We start from the raw sequence: 17268 nt of genomic DNA on the forward strand, positions 1-17268 counted from the left end.
TGAACCTTTAGAACCACTATTGACTGTGCCACAAGCAAGAGTGTAATAGATGTATAGACCTCAGCACATTGACTTTAAAGCGGTGTTCCGGCCAAAAAAGAAAAAATTAAAAGCCAGTAGCTACACATACTACAGCTGCTGGCTTTTAATAATAGGATACTTACCTGTCCTGGAGTCCCTTGATATCGGCACTGCCGCTGATCTTTCAATCATCTGTCGGGTGCTGCCACTGCCCTTGCGGGTAAGGGAACCCGGCAGTGTAGCCTTTCGGCTTCATGCCGGGAACCCTACTGTGCATGCGCGAGGCCCCGCTTCCTCTCTCCTATTGGCCGGGGGGGCCAGGGGAGGAAGGAGCCCCACTGTGACGTCACAGGCCGCAGCCCGAACTCCCAGAAGTGGGAAAGGATATCTGTCAAAGACAGGTATCCTGTCCCCCCCAAAAGCTGCCAATTGTGGAACCGGGGGGGGGGGGGGGGGGAATCAGATGAGCGGAAGTTCCACTTTAGGGTGGAACTCTGCTTTAATGAAAATAAACTGTTCCATACTTTTCTACACACAGTTGACCTTAAAGAAGGACTTCAGGAATAATGTACTTAGAGTGCAGGGGTCAGGCATATGAAATTTAACACACTGTGAGGGAAATTTATCAAAACCAGAACAGAAATAATCTGACATAATGTCTGCTTATGTATTTTTTTTCACTATGTGCTCGGTATAAGCTGCCCAGGGTTTTACTTTATATTCTTTATATATAAATGGGTCAAATAAATGCATTGCAACTCTGTAAATTCCGTTTAAATTCTATCCCAGAAATCGTTTCTTTATAGTGGCACCTCTATCTCCTGGTGTGATATTGTAAACTTCTAATTCTATGTATTTCTGCATCCGCCCATCTGACCTCAGCGCAACTACTGTCTCTCGGTGCTGTACACATTGCTGAAAAGAACTGAAAATTATAACTTCTCCAGGCCTGACACATCTTGATGGCCTCAAAATACACCAAACATTACATTATTTTCTTTATCCCTTTTGCAGCTGAGGTTAGCAATGTTCATAGAGAGTTTCATAGACACTCATTCTAAATCTGTCTCCCGTCCATGCAACAAATAGCGCAACTTGGCACAAATTCATGTAATGGTCTGTGAATCTGTATGTAAATCTGTTTCAGAGTTGCCTAATACATTAGCACTATACAACTGCTGGAAATAAATGTCAGCAACATACAATTGGATGTCTGTGGACACTCTGCGAATTCTCCAGACCCCTCCTGACCAGTGGATCTCTGGATAACTTTAAGTTAAAATATGTAGCGCTACCCCCGAAGGTGCTGCTGAATATTTTCGGGCGGCATGTTACCTCTTTCTCCTCGCCGTCCAGGGTAGTAGATGAGAGTTGAAAAAGTTCAATGTCCACACTTTACACTTCTTTTCTAAGATTAATTTTGCAGAACTTGGTAATAAAAAGGGTTGAAGAGGTGGAAGGGTAAACAAGTAGATAAGTTTAGGTGCGTAATTTCAATCCGGAAACACTCCTGCTTCCAGCAACACAGTTCTCGTCGCCACTCTAGCCAGAGTGGGTTTTGCGCACTCTGATAGGTCCCTCTCACTGGCCTAGCAGCCAGGGTGGCGCACGGAACAAAGTAAAGTCTCTGCCACAGACCTTCCTTTGAATGGAGACGCTTTCGGTCCAGAATCCCCTAACTCAGGATTCATCACCGGATCTCTCCAGATTAACTTCTGTAGAACTCAAGTCTGATAGGCGATCATCATCAAGCCTCTCAGTATATGGTGCATCCTTCGATGAAGTTTCCAGGCCTCTCCCGAGATACCAGCCTCTTGCTTGGTCCTCTCCAAGACAGGTTCTTCATCAAGCGGCTTCCTCCCTCCAGGACGGACAGCACAGGATCACCTTGACAGCACAGACCCAGTCTGACTACTGGGCCTACTTAACCACTTACGGACCCCCCACTGTATATATACGTCCTCTTTTTAAACATGGATATCTCAGTAACGGCAGCAGCTGCTGCCACAACTGAGATATCCATGTTTTCAGCTGGCGGCCGTGTAAACGATAACGGCGGTCTCCGCGGCGGATTCGCCGCGAGATCGCCGTTATCGGTGGCGGGAGAGGGCCCCCCCCCTCCCGCCGCTTTTCCGCGCCCTCCGCCACTTACTGGAGCCGTCGGTAGCGGCGGAGGAGATCCGATGCTGCCGCCAGGAGAGTGAGGACTTGAGTGAGGGCAAGATGGCCCCCACCCGTCCTCATAGCTCTGCTGGGCGGAAGTGACGTCAAAACGTCAGTCCCGCCCAGCCTCTTAAAGAGACAATTTTTTTTCTGTCATTTTTTTAAATGACAAATTTTCCTTTTTTTTTTTTTTTTTTTGCATTTAAGCCTAAATATGAGATCTGAGGTCTTTTTGACCCCAGATCTCATATTTAAGAGGACCTGTCATGCTTTTTTCTATTACAAGGGATGTTTACATTCCTTGTAATAGGAATAAAAGTGATCATTTTTTTTTTTTTTATATTTTAGTGTAAAAAATAATAAAATCAATAAATTTAAATAAGAAAACAACAAAAAAATTTTTTTAAAGCGCCCCGTCCTGACGAGCTCGCGCGCAGAAGCGAACGCATACGCGAGTAGCGCCCGCATATGAAAACGGTGTTCAAATCACACAAATGAGGTATCGCCGCGATCGTTAGAGCGAGAGCAATAATTATAGCCCTAGAGCTACTCTGTAGCTCAAAAAATGCAACTTATAGAATTTTTTAAACGTCGCCTATCTAGATTTTTAAGGGTAAAAGTTTGACGCCATGCCACGAGCGGGCGCAATTTTAAAGCGTGACATGTTGGGTATCATTTTACTCGGCGTAACATTATCTTTCACAATATATAAAAAAATTGGGCCAAATTTATTGTTGTCTTATTTTTTAATTCAAAAAAGTGAATTTTTTCCAAAAAAAGTGCGCTTGTAAGACTGCTGCGCAAATACGGTGTGACAAAAAGTATTGCAATGACCGCCATTTTATTTAGGGTGTTAGAAAAAAAAATATATAATGTTTGGGGGTTTTAAGTAATTTTCTAGCAGAAAAAAATGTTTTAGTCTTGCAAACACCAAATCTGAAAAACACCTGAGGTCTTTAAGTGGTTAAATAGATCACAACCCCGGACCAACGTGATCCCGGAGCCAGGATTGCAGGAGCACGCACCCCTGGCCAGAAGGGCCACGAGGTGGTGGGACGACAGATCAATGACCGACGGCCTCGGTCCAACTACGTCTGTTACTTAAGTACCCTGCCCCAGCATGCACAGCGGGACGATCAACCCCCACTGATTGGCTGCCGAGGGGGACACCCAATATCACCCTGACTGAGCTGCTGCCACCCTTTGGCCTGGAGTGATACCAAAATCCCCAGGCGAACAACGGTGGTTACTCCCAGCTCAGTCATGGCTGAAACAGAGGCCAAGTTTAGTCAAAATGATGTGTTTGAGTCGACTAACACTCAGACTCCCCTCTAAATTTAAAGCAGCGCCTGCCCAACAGGAGTAGTCCGCTACAAATATATATACTATATATGCTGTTTACTGTATATCTGAATCTGATAGTTATAGTCTGTATTGTCCTTTAGGTTATTTTTAGCCCAATTTTAGCTTTTTGTGTATTATTTAGTGCGAAATTCACACCCCCGATCTTTCAATTAATACCTATGGTGTATTATAATATTACAATAGCCCTTTTATATTATGTGCGACAATACCTCTGTAGGATGGACATATATATAGAACAGAAATCTTTTTTTCCACCTCGTTTTTACGCACTTTGCCTTACAGCAGTCACGCCATACAAGCGTCAATGGCCCTTATTATGTGCAGGTAATCATAGCCTAATAAGACAGATTGGAGATGTGACTGCAGCACATTGCAGCGTGACCGCGGCTCTGCCATTCTTGCCTTCATATCTTTGGATTTAAAGAAAGTACCAGGACAATAGTCGTCGTGACTCAAGCAGTCTGTCATACAGCTTGGCCTCATGCCAGTTTTCTCTCTACTTTTTCATGCAAATACTATTTTTAATTTGCATTTTATAATCCTGTCCTACCTATTGACATTTTTTAATCTACTATTCCGTTTCTCTCCAGATAGGGCAAGGATTTTAGGAAACATTTGCTAATACATGTTTTAAAGTGGAACTTAACTCAAAAAGTGTGAGATTTGCTATGTTATGGAGAAAATTGGTAATGTTGTTTGTGCCTAAGCAGTAATGCCTCGTACACACGATCGGAATTTCCGATGGCCTAAAATCCGATGAAATTTTTTGTCAGAATTCCGTTCAAGCTGTCTTGCATACACACTGTAAGACCAAATTCCGACCGTCCAAAACACGGTGACGTAAAACACTACGACGAACCGAGAAAAATGAAGTTCAATGCTTCCGAGTATGCGTCGACTAGATTCTGAGCATGCGTGGGTTTTTTTCTGCGTCGGAGTTGCACACAGACCATAGGAATTTCCTATCGTTTTTTTTTCCATCGGAACAAAATAAAACATATTCTATTTCTAAACACAGACGGAAAAAATTCCGATGGGGCCCACACACAATCGAAATTTACGATGAAAAATGTCCATCTGACTTTTTTCATTGGAAATTCCGATCGCGTGTATGCGGCATAAGCAGTGCCCTAAAAGATATATCTTTTGTCTTGGGATTCCTTCGGAAAAAATAGCAGTGCCTTTCCCGGTATGTGAGTGCCCCTAGGCACTCCTATTTTACATTACGTTAAAGAGGAGCTCCAGTCAGTAATTAAAATAAATAAATAAATGAAAAGTCACAGCTATAAATACTATACCTGCAAACTTTTAGAATACAGGCACTTACCAACCCAGGGATCCAGCACTGTCATCACCTGGGCCAGTTTTTTCTCTGGTCTTTGGGTCCCTTGCGCCGCCATTTTATCTTTTGGGAAGCCAGCTGTGACTTCATAGTGTTTCACAGTCGGCTTCTTACTGTGCATGCCTGAGACGCACTGCACTTTCTGAATGGTCCCGCAGTCTCCTGGGACATGTGAGGTGCCCCCGGAAGTTTTACAGTACGTGGAGGGCGAACTCTTGCTCTGCTCACCTAGGTGAGCAGAAGTAAAGGGGGAGCAGGTACCTGTCAGAAAAAAAAAAAGGTTAAAATTTAAGGTGGAACCACACTGCATCTGAGCACCACAAACTAAAAATGCTGTTTTTAGTTAATTTTTAATATTTAAACTCGTCCATCCATCCATGTGCCCCCCCCCCTTTCATCACCCCTACTAGCACACCTCACGCAAATTTCCCCTCCTAGAACCATTATTGGCTCCTGTTGCCTCCCCTCCAGTGGCGGCCCGCCCATAGGGGGCGCCCGGGCGCCGCCCCCCCTCCTGTAGGCAAAAAAATAAATATATATATATATATATATATTTTTTTTTTTTTGGCCCCTTTAAGAAAGAAACTTAAAAAAAAAAAAATTCTTTAATGGGTTGGGATTGAGCGCCGGCCACCATTTCCCTATGAAGCGCCGCGTCACTACAATCTAGACATGGCGCTTCATTTGCGGGCTTTTAGCTTGAATATGGGCGCATTGAAAAGCGCTGATATGCTTCCCGTGCCTCTCTATGAGCGCCGGGAGCATTACTACTGTGACTTCCGGCTATTCGTCTTACAGACGAAAACCGGAAATGACGTCACGCGGCACTTTCTCTGAAGTTTACACTGCCCGAGCGGAGTGAAGCTGGCGCTGCTAAGGTAAGCCAGCCAAGCCACAGAATTCAGTTCAAATTGGATTTGATTTATCGCCCCATTAGGTCATCAGCGGACAGCAGTGCACTGCCTGATCCCCACCCATCCACCTTGGAGCCTGTTATTGTATTTAGACTGCTGGGACTTGTAGTTCTCCACCATCTCCTGGGGCTCAGGTGCATGCAATCCACCCTCTATGGGACTACAAGTCCCAGCAGTGAGAAAAACTGAACAAATATGGTGGATTGCATGCACCTGAGCCCCAGGAGATGATGGAGAACTACAAGTCCCAGCAGGTTATAATATAAAGCTCTGAGGTGGATGGATGTCTGGACAGTGACAATTGATGGGCACAGTGGTGACATTTGATGGGCACAGTGGTGACAATTGGTGGCACAGTGGTGACAATTGATGGCACAGAGGTAACAATTGATGGCATGGCACAGTGGTGACAATTGATGGCACAGTGGTAACAATTGATGGCATGGCACAGTGGTGACAATTGATGGCACAGTGGTAACAATTGATGGCATGGCACAGTGGTAACAATTAATGGCATGGCACAGTGGTGACAATTGATGGCACAGTGGTAACAATTGATGGCATGGCACAGTGGTGACAATTGATGGCACAGTGGTGACAATTGATGGCACAGTGGTAACAATTGATGGCATGGCACAGTGGTGACAATTCAAGGCACAGTGGTGACAATTGATGGCACAGTGGTAACAATTGATGGCATGGCACAGTGGTGACAATTGATGGCACAGTGGTGACAATTAATGGCAAAGTGGTGACAATTGATGGCATGGCAAAGTGGTGACAATTGATGGCATGGCAAAGTGGTGACAAATGATGGCATAGTGGCTGTGTTTGATGGCATGGCACAGTGGTTGCGTTTTGATGGCACAGTGGTTGCGTTTTGATGGCACAGTGGCTGCGTTTGATGGCACAGTGGTGATAATTGATAGGCCGAGTGAGGCTGCAATTGTTTTTTTTTTTTTTTTTTCGTTTGCGCCCCCCCAAAAAATTTGAGCACCAGCCGCCACTGCTCCCCTCAATCTCTTTGTGGTGCCCTCCAACTTCACATGATACCACAGTGCCCAGGGCAGCCTCCCTTCTTGCCCCCCCTGTCCTGGCCCTGATAGGAAGTGAGGGGAAATCACAAACAGGAGCACAGACAGCATTAGACTTTTTTTTAAAAGCTACAAAGAGAAAATCTAAGGATCTGTTCAGCTTTTTCGTTGCTTTTTGTGTCCCCAGTAGAGATTCTCTCCCACTTCTTGTCTTGGTGGCAAGGTCGTTATGGGGATAGGAAGTCAATGGGTATCTCCCCACAGAGGCCACAGACAGCAATACCTGACAAGGGTTTATAACCTATCCCCCCCCCCCCCCCATTCAAAACAAACAAAAATGTTTGGCTTCACATACATTGTAATACTGTCCGTTAAAGCAGGGAAAATAAAAAACTGCCCACATACTGAAAAGGTTATATGTTTATTCTTTTCTAGGGGTAGCATAAAAGGCAACTATACCTACCTTATTCTTCATTCCCACAGGCTTCCCCCCAGCTGCACAACCGGTCTGTCCAAAATTGCTTCTCTTTGCTGCTCCATGGGTCGCAGGCACTTAGACATTATTGTATACAATGCAGGACCAACAGGCCTGCATTGAAGTAAGGATGTTGAGTGCCTGCCCACAACCCGGGGTGGTGGAGAGCTTAGTGACTAAAGAGGCCCCCTAGACAAAAACAAGCAGTTATCCCTTGCAGTGCCCGTAGATCCCCACTACAAGGGTCATTTTTGATTTTATCCAGGGTTTAACTTTATTCACTAGGAAACAGATACATTTATTTTCTATTAGGTAGAGAAAAAAGCTAACTTTTTATTTTTATTGTTTTCAGGATGTGCGGCATTCAGCATTTGGAAAGAGCTGGGGAAAATCTTTCACTCTTCAAGTCATTTTATTTCTGCATTGTTACCTTTTCGACTGTGGGCTATGGAGATGTCACTCCTAAGATATGGCCATCTCAGCTCCTGGTGGTAATCATGATCTGTGTGGCACTCGTGGTGTTACCACTCCAGGTAAGCTGTACATGTTCTGTCATTGTTGGTGCTAAAGTTAAATGCACTAAACTGTTTAGGAGATAATCACATCAGCAATAGCCGATGACATCACTCGCACATGTGCAGTGACGCTCTTCATTCAGGGCACACAGCGAGTGTTAAATGCAAAGCAAGTGACATTATCGTGGCCTGGTCATTCAAATGGCTAGAACCAACGAACCCATAAGGAATATGGAAGTCCCGGCAGTGATGACAGCGCATCACTGGAGGGCTTTGTTTGAAAGTTAAAGGGGTTGTAAAGATACATTTCTTTTTTCCTAAATAGCTTCCTTTACCTCAGTGCAGTCCTCCTTCACTTACCTCATCCTTCCATTTTGCTTTTAAATGTCCTTATTTCTTTTGAGAAATCCTCACTTCCTGTTCTTCTGACTGTAACTACACACAGTAATGTGAGGCTTTCTCCCTGGTGTGGTGTGTCGTGCTCGCCCCCTCCCTTGGACTACGGGAGAGTCGGGACGCTCCGACGTTGCAGATAGAGAAAGGAGCTGTGTGTTAGTGGGCGTCCTGACTCTCCTGTAGCCCAAGGGAGGGGGCGAGCACGACTCTCCACACCAGGGAGAAAGCCTTGCATTACTGTGTGGAGTTACAGACAGAAGAACAGGAAGTGAGGATTTCTCAGAAGAATTAAGGACATTTAGAAGCAAAATCTAAGGGTGAGGTAAGTGAAGGAGGACTGCACTAAGGTAAAGGGAAATTTACTTTAGGGAAAGAAAATTGTACCTTTACAACCCCTTTAAGTTTGTCATTATGTACTAGTATGCAGTGCACATTACTAGCACAATATGAGCTCATTATGGTATAAACCTGCAGGGGGCCCAGATTTTTTTTTAACTGCTTTAAGCTATGTCTCTGCATTTCCTGTTTGCCAGATTATTATGCTTTGCTCCAGGCAATATCTTGCTTCAGCTGCCGTCCAGCTCTTCATTACCACTCATTACTGACATTTGGCTTGTTCATTGCTTACGCTTCTGCCTGATCCCAACCTGCTATCATTCGTTACCATCATTTGGCTTATTCATTGACAATGCTTCTGATTGACCCCTGTTTACTCACCTCCTGGTGGGGTGATCCCGTGGACAGCCACCTGGCAATAGCATCCACCATTGGGGGGCTCTGGTGAAAACCAGTTAGTGCTTAGACCCTGCGCCTCGTGTTAACCCGCGTTACCTTGTGCTTGTGTATTTATCCTGCTGGTTACTGTGTGAACCTTTCTACTGCCATAGCTCATGGCCTCCGAGACCGAACTCAGCTACCCCCACAAGAGGTAAAGAGGGCCACTCTTAACCATTAAGAACCGAAAACCCTTCTTACATGGAGAACCCAAAAATGAACATAACTTCAGAATAGATGGGTTGAAATTCTGACAGCTCTGAAGGTGTGCTTGTTGCACTTCATTTCTACATGGGCAGTTTGATAACAAAGGCTATAGAGTCTTCGGGAAGACACGCCATCCTCTGGGATGGAGCTCTGGTACAGAATCTGTCATCTCTGCATTGACTGGATGTCAGAGAGTCCATCAGGCATAACATAGCATTGCAAAGATTCTCTAGACACCAAACCCCGGGGTGACAGAATTATACCAACACTCAAAACTTGGCATTGTTCGTTCTGATTAACTCTGACTCTTCAATACCTAACCTGTACATTTTAGAGTATAATCTCCTGCAGGATCAAGACTTCTTACCGTTTCTCTCACTGGCAGGGACCATAATGAGAAATACAGTATATTTTAATATTTTATTTTAAAGTTAATATTCAGGCTAGAGTACAGCAGAACGAAAATAAATTAGCAGGATTGTGGTTCTTTGCTTTGCAATTGGAAAATCAAGCAATGGATCCTAAGGCTGCAGAAGAAAGGTAGATGACGTCCTGACTTTCAACCATCTATGACCTGTTTATTCAGCATTGTATGCTGACAGAGACCCCCCACCTTCTTAATGCCTGCTTCTTCCCTGCTTTTTTTAGCCCACCCTAAATAGCCATATATTTGGCCACTATAATGATTTGGGGTCAGTTTTAATTCATCGGTTTTAAGTATCTGTTTTTTACTATGTGTACACAACCTTCATGTGACAATGAAGTGTTAAATATGTAGCAAACCCCCGAGGGAGCTGCTTTTGTTTGTTCAGTCCGTTACTCTGCCTTTCAACCCCATTGAAATGCCCCAGCCCCTCTGGCACACCTAGCAATGTGATTAATGGAATGACTCAACAGGAATACACAACACAGTTCTGTTTGTAGTTTACTTGAAGAAAAGTAAAATTCAGGTTAACATTAGTCAGCCAGGACCTGTGTAAGTACCCAGGACTTGGTTGAAACAGTTTAAAGAAAACAGTCAGGAACACTATGCAAACAACGAAAGCATTAGGTAACATTATGTACAGATTAAATAGACTCCACAATAACTTTTGGTGTGTGTGGGATACTGTGGCTAAAGGGGAACCCCAGGCCGGCCTACGATACCTCTAGTACACACCCAGTGAAATTATATCAATACCCGTGGTGTGTCTCCTTTAAGAGCCACCGTGGTAATGTCCTGGAGGCAAAGCTTTGCGTTATATTACACCAGCAATGTAGGAACTCTATGGACAACATTTGGATGTGGTATTCTATGAAAAGCATTAAAGGTTCCTGGACATAGCCCCCTCACCAAATCCTGTACACAGTCAGCGGTCCTCCCCTGAGTGATCGATCTATCTTAGATGCAGGTGTGTCGCAGTGGCATTCAGTCCTTGAGCTGTTGCAGGGTGTCCTTCTTTAGCATTGGACAGTCTGTTCCTCTGGGCTGGAGCTGCACGAACAATGTGTTCCTCTGGGCTGGAGCTGCACAAACAATGTGTTCCTCTGGGCTGGAGCTGCATGAACAATCTGTTCCTCTGGGCTGGAGTTGCAGGCTGTGTGCCCCTTGGTAGGCCTCGATTCCACACAACATAGAATGCAGATGGGGTGCAGGCAAAAAGAGGCTCTGGCCTTTTATCTCCTCCCCCACAGTCCTTTGCTGCTGTCTGATGATTGGCTCAGGCTCTTCCAATAGGGAGTTTACATACAACCTCCAATAGGAAGTTTACAAACAAACAGTTCTGAATGTCTGTGTGAATAGAGAAAGGGGTGTGAAAAAGCCCACACTGCTGCAGCAGACAGTTCTCCCATCATAGATTATATCAGTCTGGAGAAGTACCTGCTACAAATGTATAACAAAAGCTTCTCAATTTACTGTAAATGATCTAAAACAGTAGATGTCTCCTTTGAGTCACCCTGTCTCTGATTAAGACCTTAGACAAATGGTACAGAGAGGTGGGAGAGAGAAGGGTGGAGTCACAGTTTTGACATATTTAGTGCACATTTCAGTTTGAGCTATTGTGCTCTATGAAGAAGCTTAAAAGTTACCAAAAAGGGACTAAAACAATTAGAAATGAGTCTAAAGTTCTATCTGGATGCTATAGGATGAAAAACATTATCATGCAGTAGTTTTTATGACCTCATTAAAGAAAAAAAAGTCTAAAAATGTTTTTTTTTCTCCACCAAACTGTATAAAGAAAATTAATACATTTATACAAAGTCACTATGTGGTCCCTTTATTACTAAAATCAATCATACTTTGTATTCAGAATATGAAATGTTTTTTTTAGATATTACAAGCCATTCTTAGGTGTGAAACAGTAAATTTGATTTTAATAAACGAAATGGGTCTTCTTGAAGGCTGAAATAAGGTCTTCAGTATCTTCCTAAGGAAAAAAAAAGATTTGAAGAGCCAGAAGAAGCACAATGACCCAAAGCCTAATGCAGAAGATAACAAAGGACAGCTTGCAATAATGAAATTACCACTTGAAACAAATACACTCAAGTAAATGGACTTAGTGCCATAAAAAAAAAATATTATTCAATTTATTTCAAGTCTGTGTTTTGCTTGCGGTTTAAAAATGAAACTATAGGCAAACCTCTGAATACACCACATAATAGGAGACCTATCTTACATGCCAAAATTTGTATTTCTGTTTAGCCAGGCTTGTGATTCACACTGCATAGGCAAAATAACAACAGTTTTCACTGTTCTATTATCCTATGCCATCTAAGCTGGTACATTAGCATCTCACTTGGCAATGAACAAGTGCCCTCTGTGGTATCCTTTATCTATAAGCTGCCTAAATACCTCCCTTAAAGCGGAGTTCCACCCATATAAAAGTCAGCAGCTACAAAAAGTGCGGTGCAGGCGTACGAAGCCCCGCTACTCTCCCCCTCCTCTCCATGACGCTTGCATATCTGACTGCGCACTGTGATTGGCCGGGTAATCTTCTGGGACCTGTGATGCATGTGTCCTAGAAGATTGCACGGAGGAAGGGGGAGAGGTGAACTTTCTTCTGGCACTGCTGAGCCCCGGGAGGATGTGGGAATCTAAAAAGACGGTATCCACCCCCCCCCCCCAAAAATGTGGTATGTCAGGGGGTCATCTGCACTTAAAGTGGAAGTTTCATTTTTGGGGGGAACTCTGCTTTAACTGAACTGGAGGCAGATTTTTTTTATTTGGGTAGTGGAAGGTCTTTAATATTATTAATTCATCTAACTGATCTTTTCTAAGAGCTCCATATATTGTTATAAGTGCAGAAACTTAGAGTGGTATTAAATTCCACTGATATTATAATTGTTTTAATAGGCCTGTAAGTTTATGGCATAAGGGGTTAGTTTCACTGCACACTAGCAAATTATGACAGATATAGGACCCTTTCACACGGACGTGTCCGTGTGCGGGCTCCACTTTGCTCAGCAGGGATCGCTCCATCGATCCCCGCTGAGCAGGCAGATGACAGGTCTGTCTCTGCACACAGCGCCGCTCTCATCTATGGGGGATCGGATGAAGACGGACCGTAGAGGCTGTTTTCATCCAATCTGATCCGCCAGAAAATAGGGTTTCCATCCGTCATACTTTGGCGGATCGGAGCGGGTCGGATGTCAGCGGACATGTCGCATCTGATATCCGTCGCTTCATAGAGGTGCACGAAGCGCCCATTCAGGTCCTCCTAAAAAACTGACAGGCGGACCTAAACGGTCCGGAAACAAAAAGCAAAATATTCCGCGCTGTCTATCAAAGATGAGCAGCTACAAAACCAAAGACAAGTGGATGAATAGACAATACAAACAAAAATGTAGCGCTAGATAATGGATGAATATACTACATGAATAGTATCAGGGGTCAAGTCCTGGGGAAAAAAGTGTGGGAACTCCCACCCAAGATCCACTCCCCCACAAAAAAATAAATAAAAATGGTACGCTCATATGCATAATTACTAAACCGCATGTTTTTTTTCGATCCACTGTACCTTAGTAATCTTTACGTTACTGGCCGCTTCCTGTATATGGATTCATCGGGTTGTGTGCGGGTATTCCGTCACTTCCTTTAAGCAAGTTCTTTCTAAATCCCACGATAACTCGCGGCAGACCTCTGCAATGTCTCCTGGGAACAATGACAAAAGCTCCCAGGAGACATTGCGGCATCGAGGAAGTGACAGAATACCCGCAACTACCCGATGAATCCATATACAGGAAGCGGCCAGTAACATAAAGGATTACTAAGGTTCGCCTGCCCCCTGATAGTGATTCGAGCTGGGCAGCGCCGCTTAGTAAAGGATTGGCTTGGGCGTCTTGGCTTCTCTCGGCTGCTCTAGTCCTGCAAAGGGAACTGAGTTCCTGCTGTGAAAAAAGTGCAGGAACTCCGTTCCCACGCGTTCCCGCAGGACTTGAGCCCTGAATAGTATATATTATACATTGTAAATCTGTGGAAAAGTGCAAACGCAGGCCTGGATTCACAAGGCACTTACACCGACGTATCTCGAGATACGCCGCGTAAGTCTAACTATGCGCCGTCGTATCTATTCGCCGTGCCCACAAACTGAGAAACGTCTAAAAATAGACTTCCTACGACCGACGTAACTTGCCTACGCCGTCGTATCGTGGGCGCATATTTACGCTGGGCGCATTTGCCGCTCCCATTGATTTTCTATGCACATATGCAAATGAGGGAGATGCGCCGATTCACGAACGTACTTGCGCCCGGCGCATAATATACGCAGTTTGCGTAAGTCGTACGTCCGGCGTAAAGTTATTCCTCATATAGGAGGCGCAACTCATGCAAAGGTATGGACCAGGGAACACAAGCCGTTGTATCTTTTGTCGTTTACGTTGTACGTGAATATGACTAGGCGTAGGTTACGTTCACGTCGTAGGCAGTGATTCGACGTATCTTAGGCAGTTGTTTCGACGTGATTCTGAGCATGCGCACTGGGATGCGGCCACGGGATGGCGCATGCGCCGTTCATTTTAAGTACTTCTATGGCGCTTGGCCCATCATTTGCATGGGGTCACGCCTCATTAGCATGGCTCACGCCCACTTCCACCTATGCTGGCTTACGCCAAGGAAACCCAGCGTATCTTTTAAAGCGAGTGCTTTTGTGAATCCAGTGCTTGCCTCTGTGCGCTGCGTCGGTGTAGTGTATATTAGATATGCTACGCTCGCATAAATATGCGCCGATGTATGGGAATCCGGGCCACAGTCTATATAAAATAAGTGACAGTCCAAAATAAATGATCAAGTGATGGTGCTCCAAAAATTCAATGCATAAATTGAACCAAAGTGAGAAGAAGCCGTCACCAACTCAAAGGAGGCTTACCGGAGAGATTGAACCCTGAGGAACATACGTTCGAGAGGGTCAATCTAGCGTGATATAGGTGCATGGATCGATCAATGCTGCAGCTCATAAAACAACCTCCAAATCTCCAAATGGTGTAGCCAAAGGTGGATGGTTTGATGTATATAGTGAAGTGATCCAATAGTAGTCAAAAGAGGAATATCCAGAAGAGGAAAAAGAGCGTAATCCTGTATATGAACTGTATTTTAATGTAGGTTGAAACACTTACATTAAATAGTAGAATAAAGGCTGATCAGATAAAAAGCGGCAGCAGTGGGGTACCCGACGCGTTTCGCAGTCTCATGCATCGTCTGGGGTGTACCCTCACTGCTGCCCTCCACAAATATGTACATAATGTGACCTGGCAGAGAAATCCCCGGGGGGGAGTGTCCAACCAATAAGTGACTACTTCCGGGTTATTACCAAAAATGTACATCCTGCCCTTCAAGCCTCCTTCTGGAAAAAAACAGCAATAATTGTTTACCAGAATTCGGAGGGTACACATTATAAAAACAGCAGTACATGGCAAGGGGGCAAACCTGTGTGGAAGATTGAGCCCACCGCTCACTGTATCCTCGTATGGCGACAACTGACGACCCGGGACGGACAAATCCAGTCCCCACACGTCATCAATACAGGCCATGGTGTGTCACATTGGAGCGCGGCCGTCGTCACGTGATCTCGGCGCACCGGGAAGTGGTGCGCCGCGTTCCAACCACAACCAACGGGGTAATGACGTTCTTCACGCCGGAACACACAAGAGCACGGCCAACCCGACGGCACGCTGCGCTCCAACCTAGACAAACCAGGATCACAGGCTCCCAAAGCATCACGGACCCTAAACGGTCCGCCCGTGTGAAAGGGGCCTTAACGGTCAAAGGATGCCCTCCACCAATGCGCTGTCAGCTGTCAACATCTTCTCCCGTTCTTCCTTTTGGGTTTGCTCTGTTAAGCCACTTGACTGGCTGAGCTGCAATGATGTCATCCCGCACATGAATACAGGAATCACTTTATCAAAACACAGAGCAGGTGCAATAAAAGTACTCTGAGCTGTGCATGCACAGCTCAGTATACATTACCGCTGATGGGCACGGGGAAGGATTCATGACAGAAAAAACATTAGGATCTCCTCTGTCATGAAAACCCTGCCTGTTTTTTTGTTTAGTTTGCTATGTCGCAGTGAAAGGTCTCCTCAAGTGATTCTTAGGGTGATTCAAGCCATTGTAGTTCACCCACATCTGAGATATCAGTTTTAGTTTTACCCTTAAAAAAAATTGTCAGGAAGAAGCAAGAATCCACTGCTGTTTTTTTCTTGCCGAAAAAGCCTATAAATGCATTTTTTTTACTTATTTGCTTGTTATTTTGATTTTTCTTTTCTGACAGTTTGAGGAGTTAGTCTATCTTTGGATGGAGCGCCAAAAATCGGGGGGGAACTACAGCCGTCACAGAGCGCAGACTGAGAAACACGTAGTCCTCTGTGTCAGCTCCCTGAAGATTGACCTTCTGATGGACTTTCTGAATGAGTTCTATGCTCACCCACGGCTTCAGGTACCACGGCTGGCCTCTGCACTGTGAAAGAGAGCTAATAACCTACTAATACTAAGCCAGGGTGACAGTCCTGTTGTAATAAATTAGCATTTTGTTTCTTTCATTTATGCTGGATTAAATGGATAGTCCACCCAAAAGTGTTTTAGTTATAGGTAGAGCCCAATGAGTCGAGTCAGCCCCTGGCTTCTTGTATGTCTTGGATCTTCCAACAGCGAGATCTCCTTGCTGTAATTGCTGACACTGTTCCTGTGTGTTTAATCCTTTCCTTTTACATTCTCCACAATGTAAAGTAAGTAAAACATTTACCAGGTATAGTGGAACTCCATTATAATGACCATAGCGGGTGTGCTGACCCAGGAACTCAGTGCAGACATCTGATCAGTAGATTCCCTTTAGAGATATACCATATATACTCGAGTATAAGCCAAGTTTTTCAGCACATTTTTTTGTGCTGAAAATACCCCCCTCGGCTTATACTTGAGTCACCATTTTGCACCTGATCTCCCGGACTTTGGGGACTCTGTACCGGGTACACATGTGGCCCCACTCTTCCTCTACAAATGTGCAAAGTTTGTTGTCCAGGGGACCTACGGCCGGGGAGCACCGATTTTTCCAATCCGGGCACCCCTTCCATAGACTCCCATGTTATAACGCCAGTCTAGTCATGGACACGGTGAGGCATGGGCACAGTGAGGCATGGTCACAGTGAGGCGTGCACATGGGCACAGTGAGGCATGGACACAGTGAGGCATGCACATGGGCACAGTGAGGCATGGACACAGTGAGGTATGCACATGGACACAGCGAGACATGGGCACAGTGAGGTATGGACACAGTGAGGCATGCACATGGGCACAGTGAGGCAAGACACAGTAAGGCATGCACATGGACACAGTGAGGCATACACATGGACACAGTGAGGCATACACATGGACACAGTGAGGCATGCAGATGGACTCCCTAGGCTTATACGCAAGTCAATACGTTTTCCCATTTTTTTTGTGGTAAAATTAGGTGCCTCTGCTTTTATTCGGGTCAGCTTATACTCGAGTATATACGGTAATTAGCTTTGAAGTGGTTTAATCCACCAACCACCAAACACAATATCCATGTAGGTGGATTGACCTTCAAAGAATCATAATGTAACCCAT

At 44.8% G+C, this 17268-nt stretch overlaps 1 protein-coding gene across 5 annotated transcripts in view; it reads left to right on the plus strand.

Moving 5' to 3' along the window:
• KCNT1 (potassium sodium-activated channel subfamily T member 1) overlaps positions 1-17268 on the plus strand; it is a 409716-nt gene that overhangs the window by 311031 nt on the left and 81417 nt on the right. For all 5 annotated transcript variants that reach the window (XM_040324182.1, XM_040324185.1, XM_040324181.1 and 2 more), the window contains 2 exons: positions 7667-7847; positions 15953-16117. In XM_040324182.1, the coding sequence (XP_040180116.1) occupies positions 7667-7847; positions 15953-16117 (346 nt within the window). The remainder of the gene's footprint in view (positions 1-7666; positions 7848-15952; positions 16118-17268) is intronic.

The sequence above is a fragment of the Rana temporaria genome, chromosome 9, assembly GCF_905171775.1.
Source record: "Rana temporaria chromosome 9, aRanTem1.1, whole genome shotgun sequence".
In the NCBI taxonomy this organism is placed as follows: domain Eukaryota; kingdom Metazoa; phylum Chordata; class Amphibia; order Anura; family Ranidae; genus Rana; species Rana temporaria.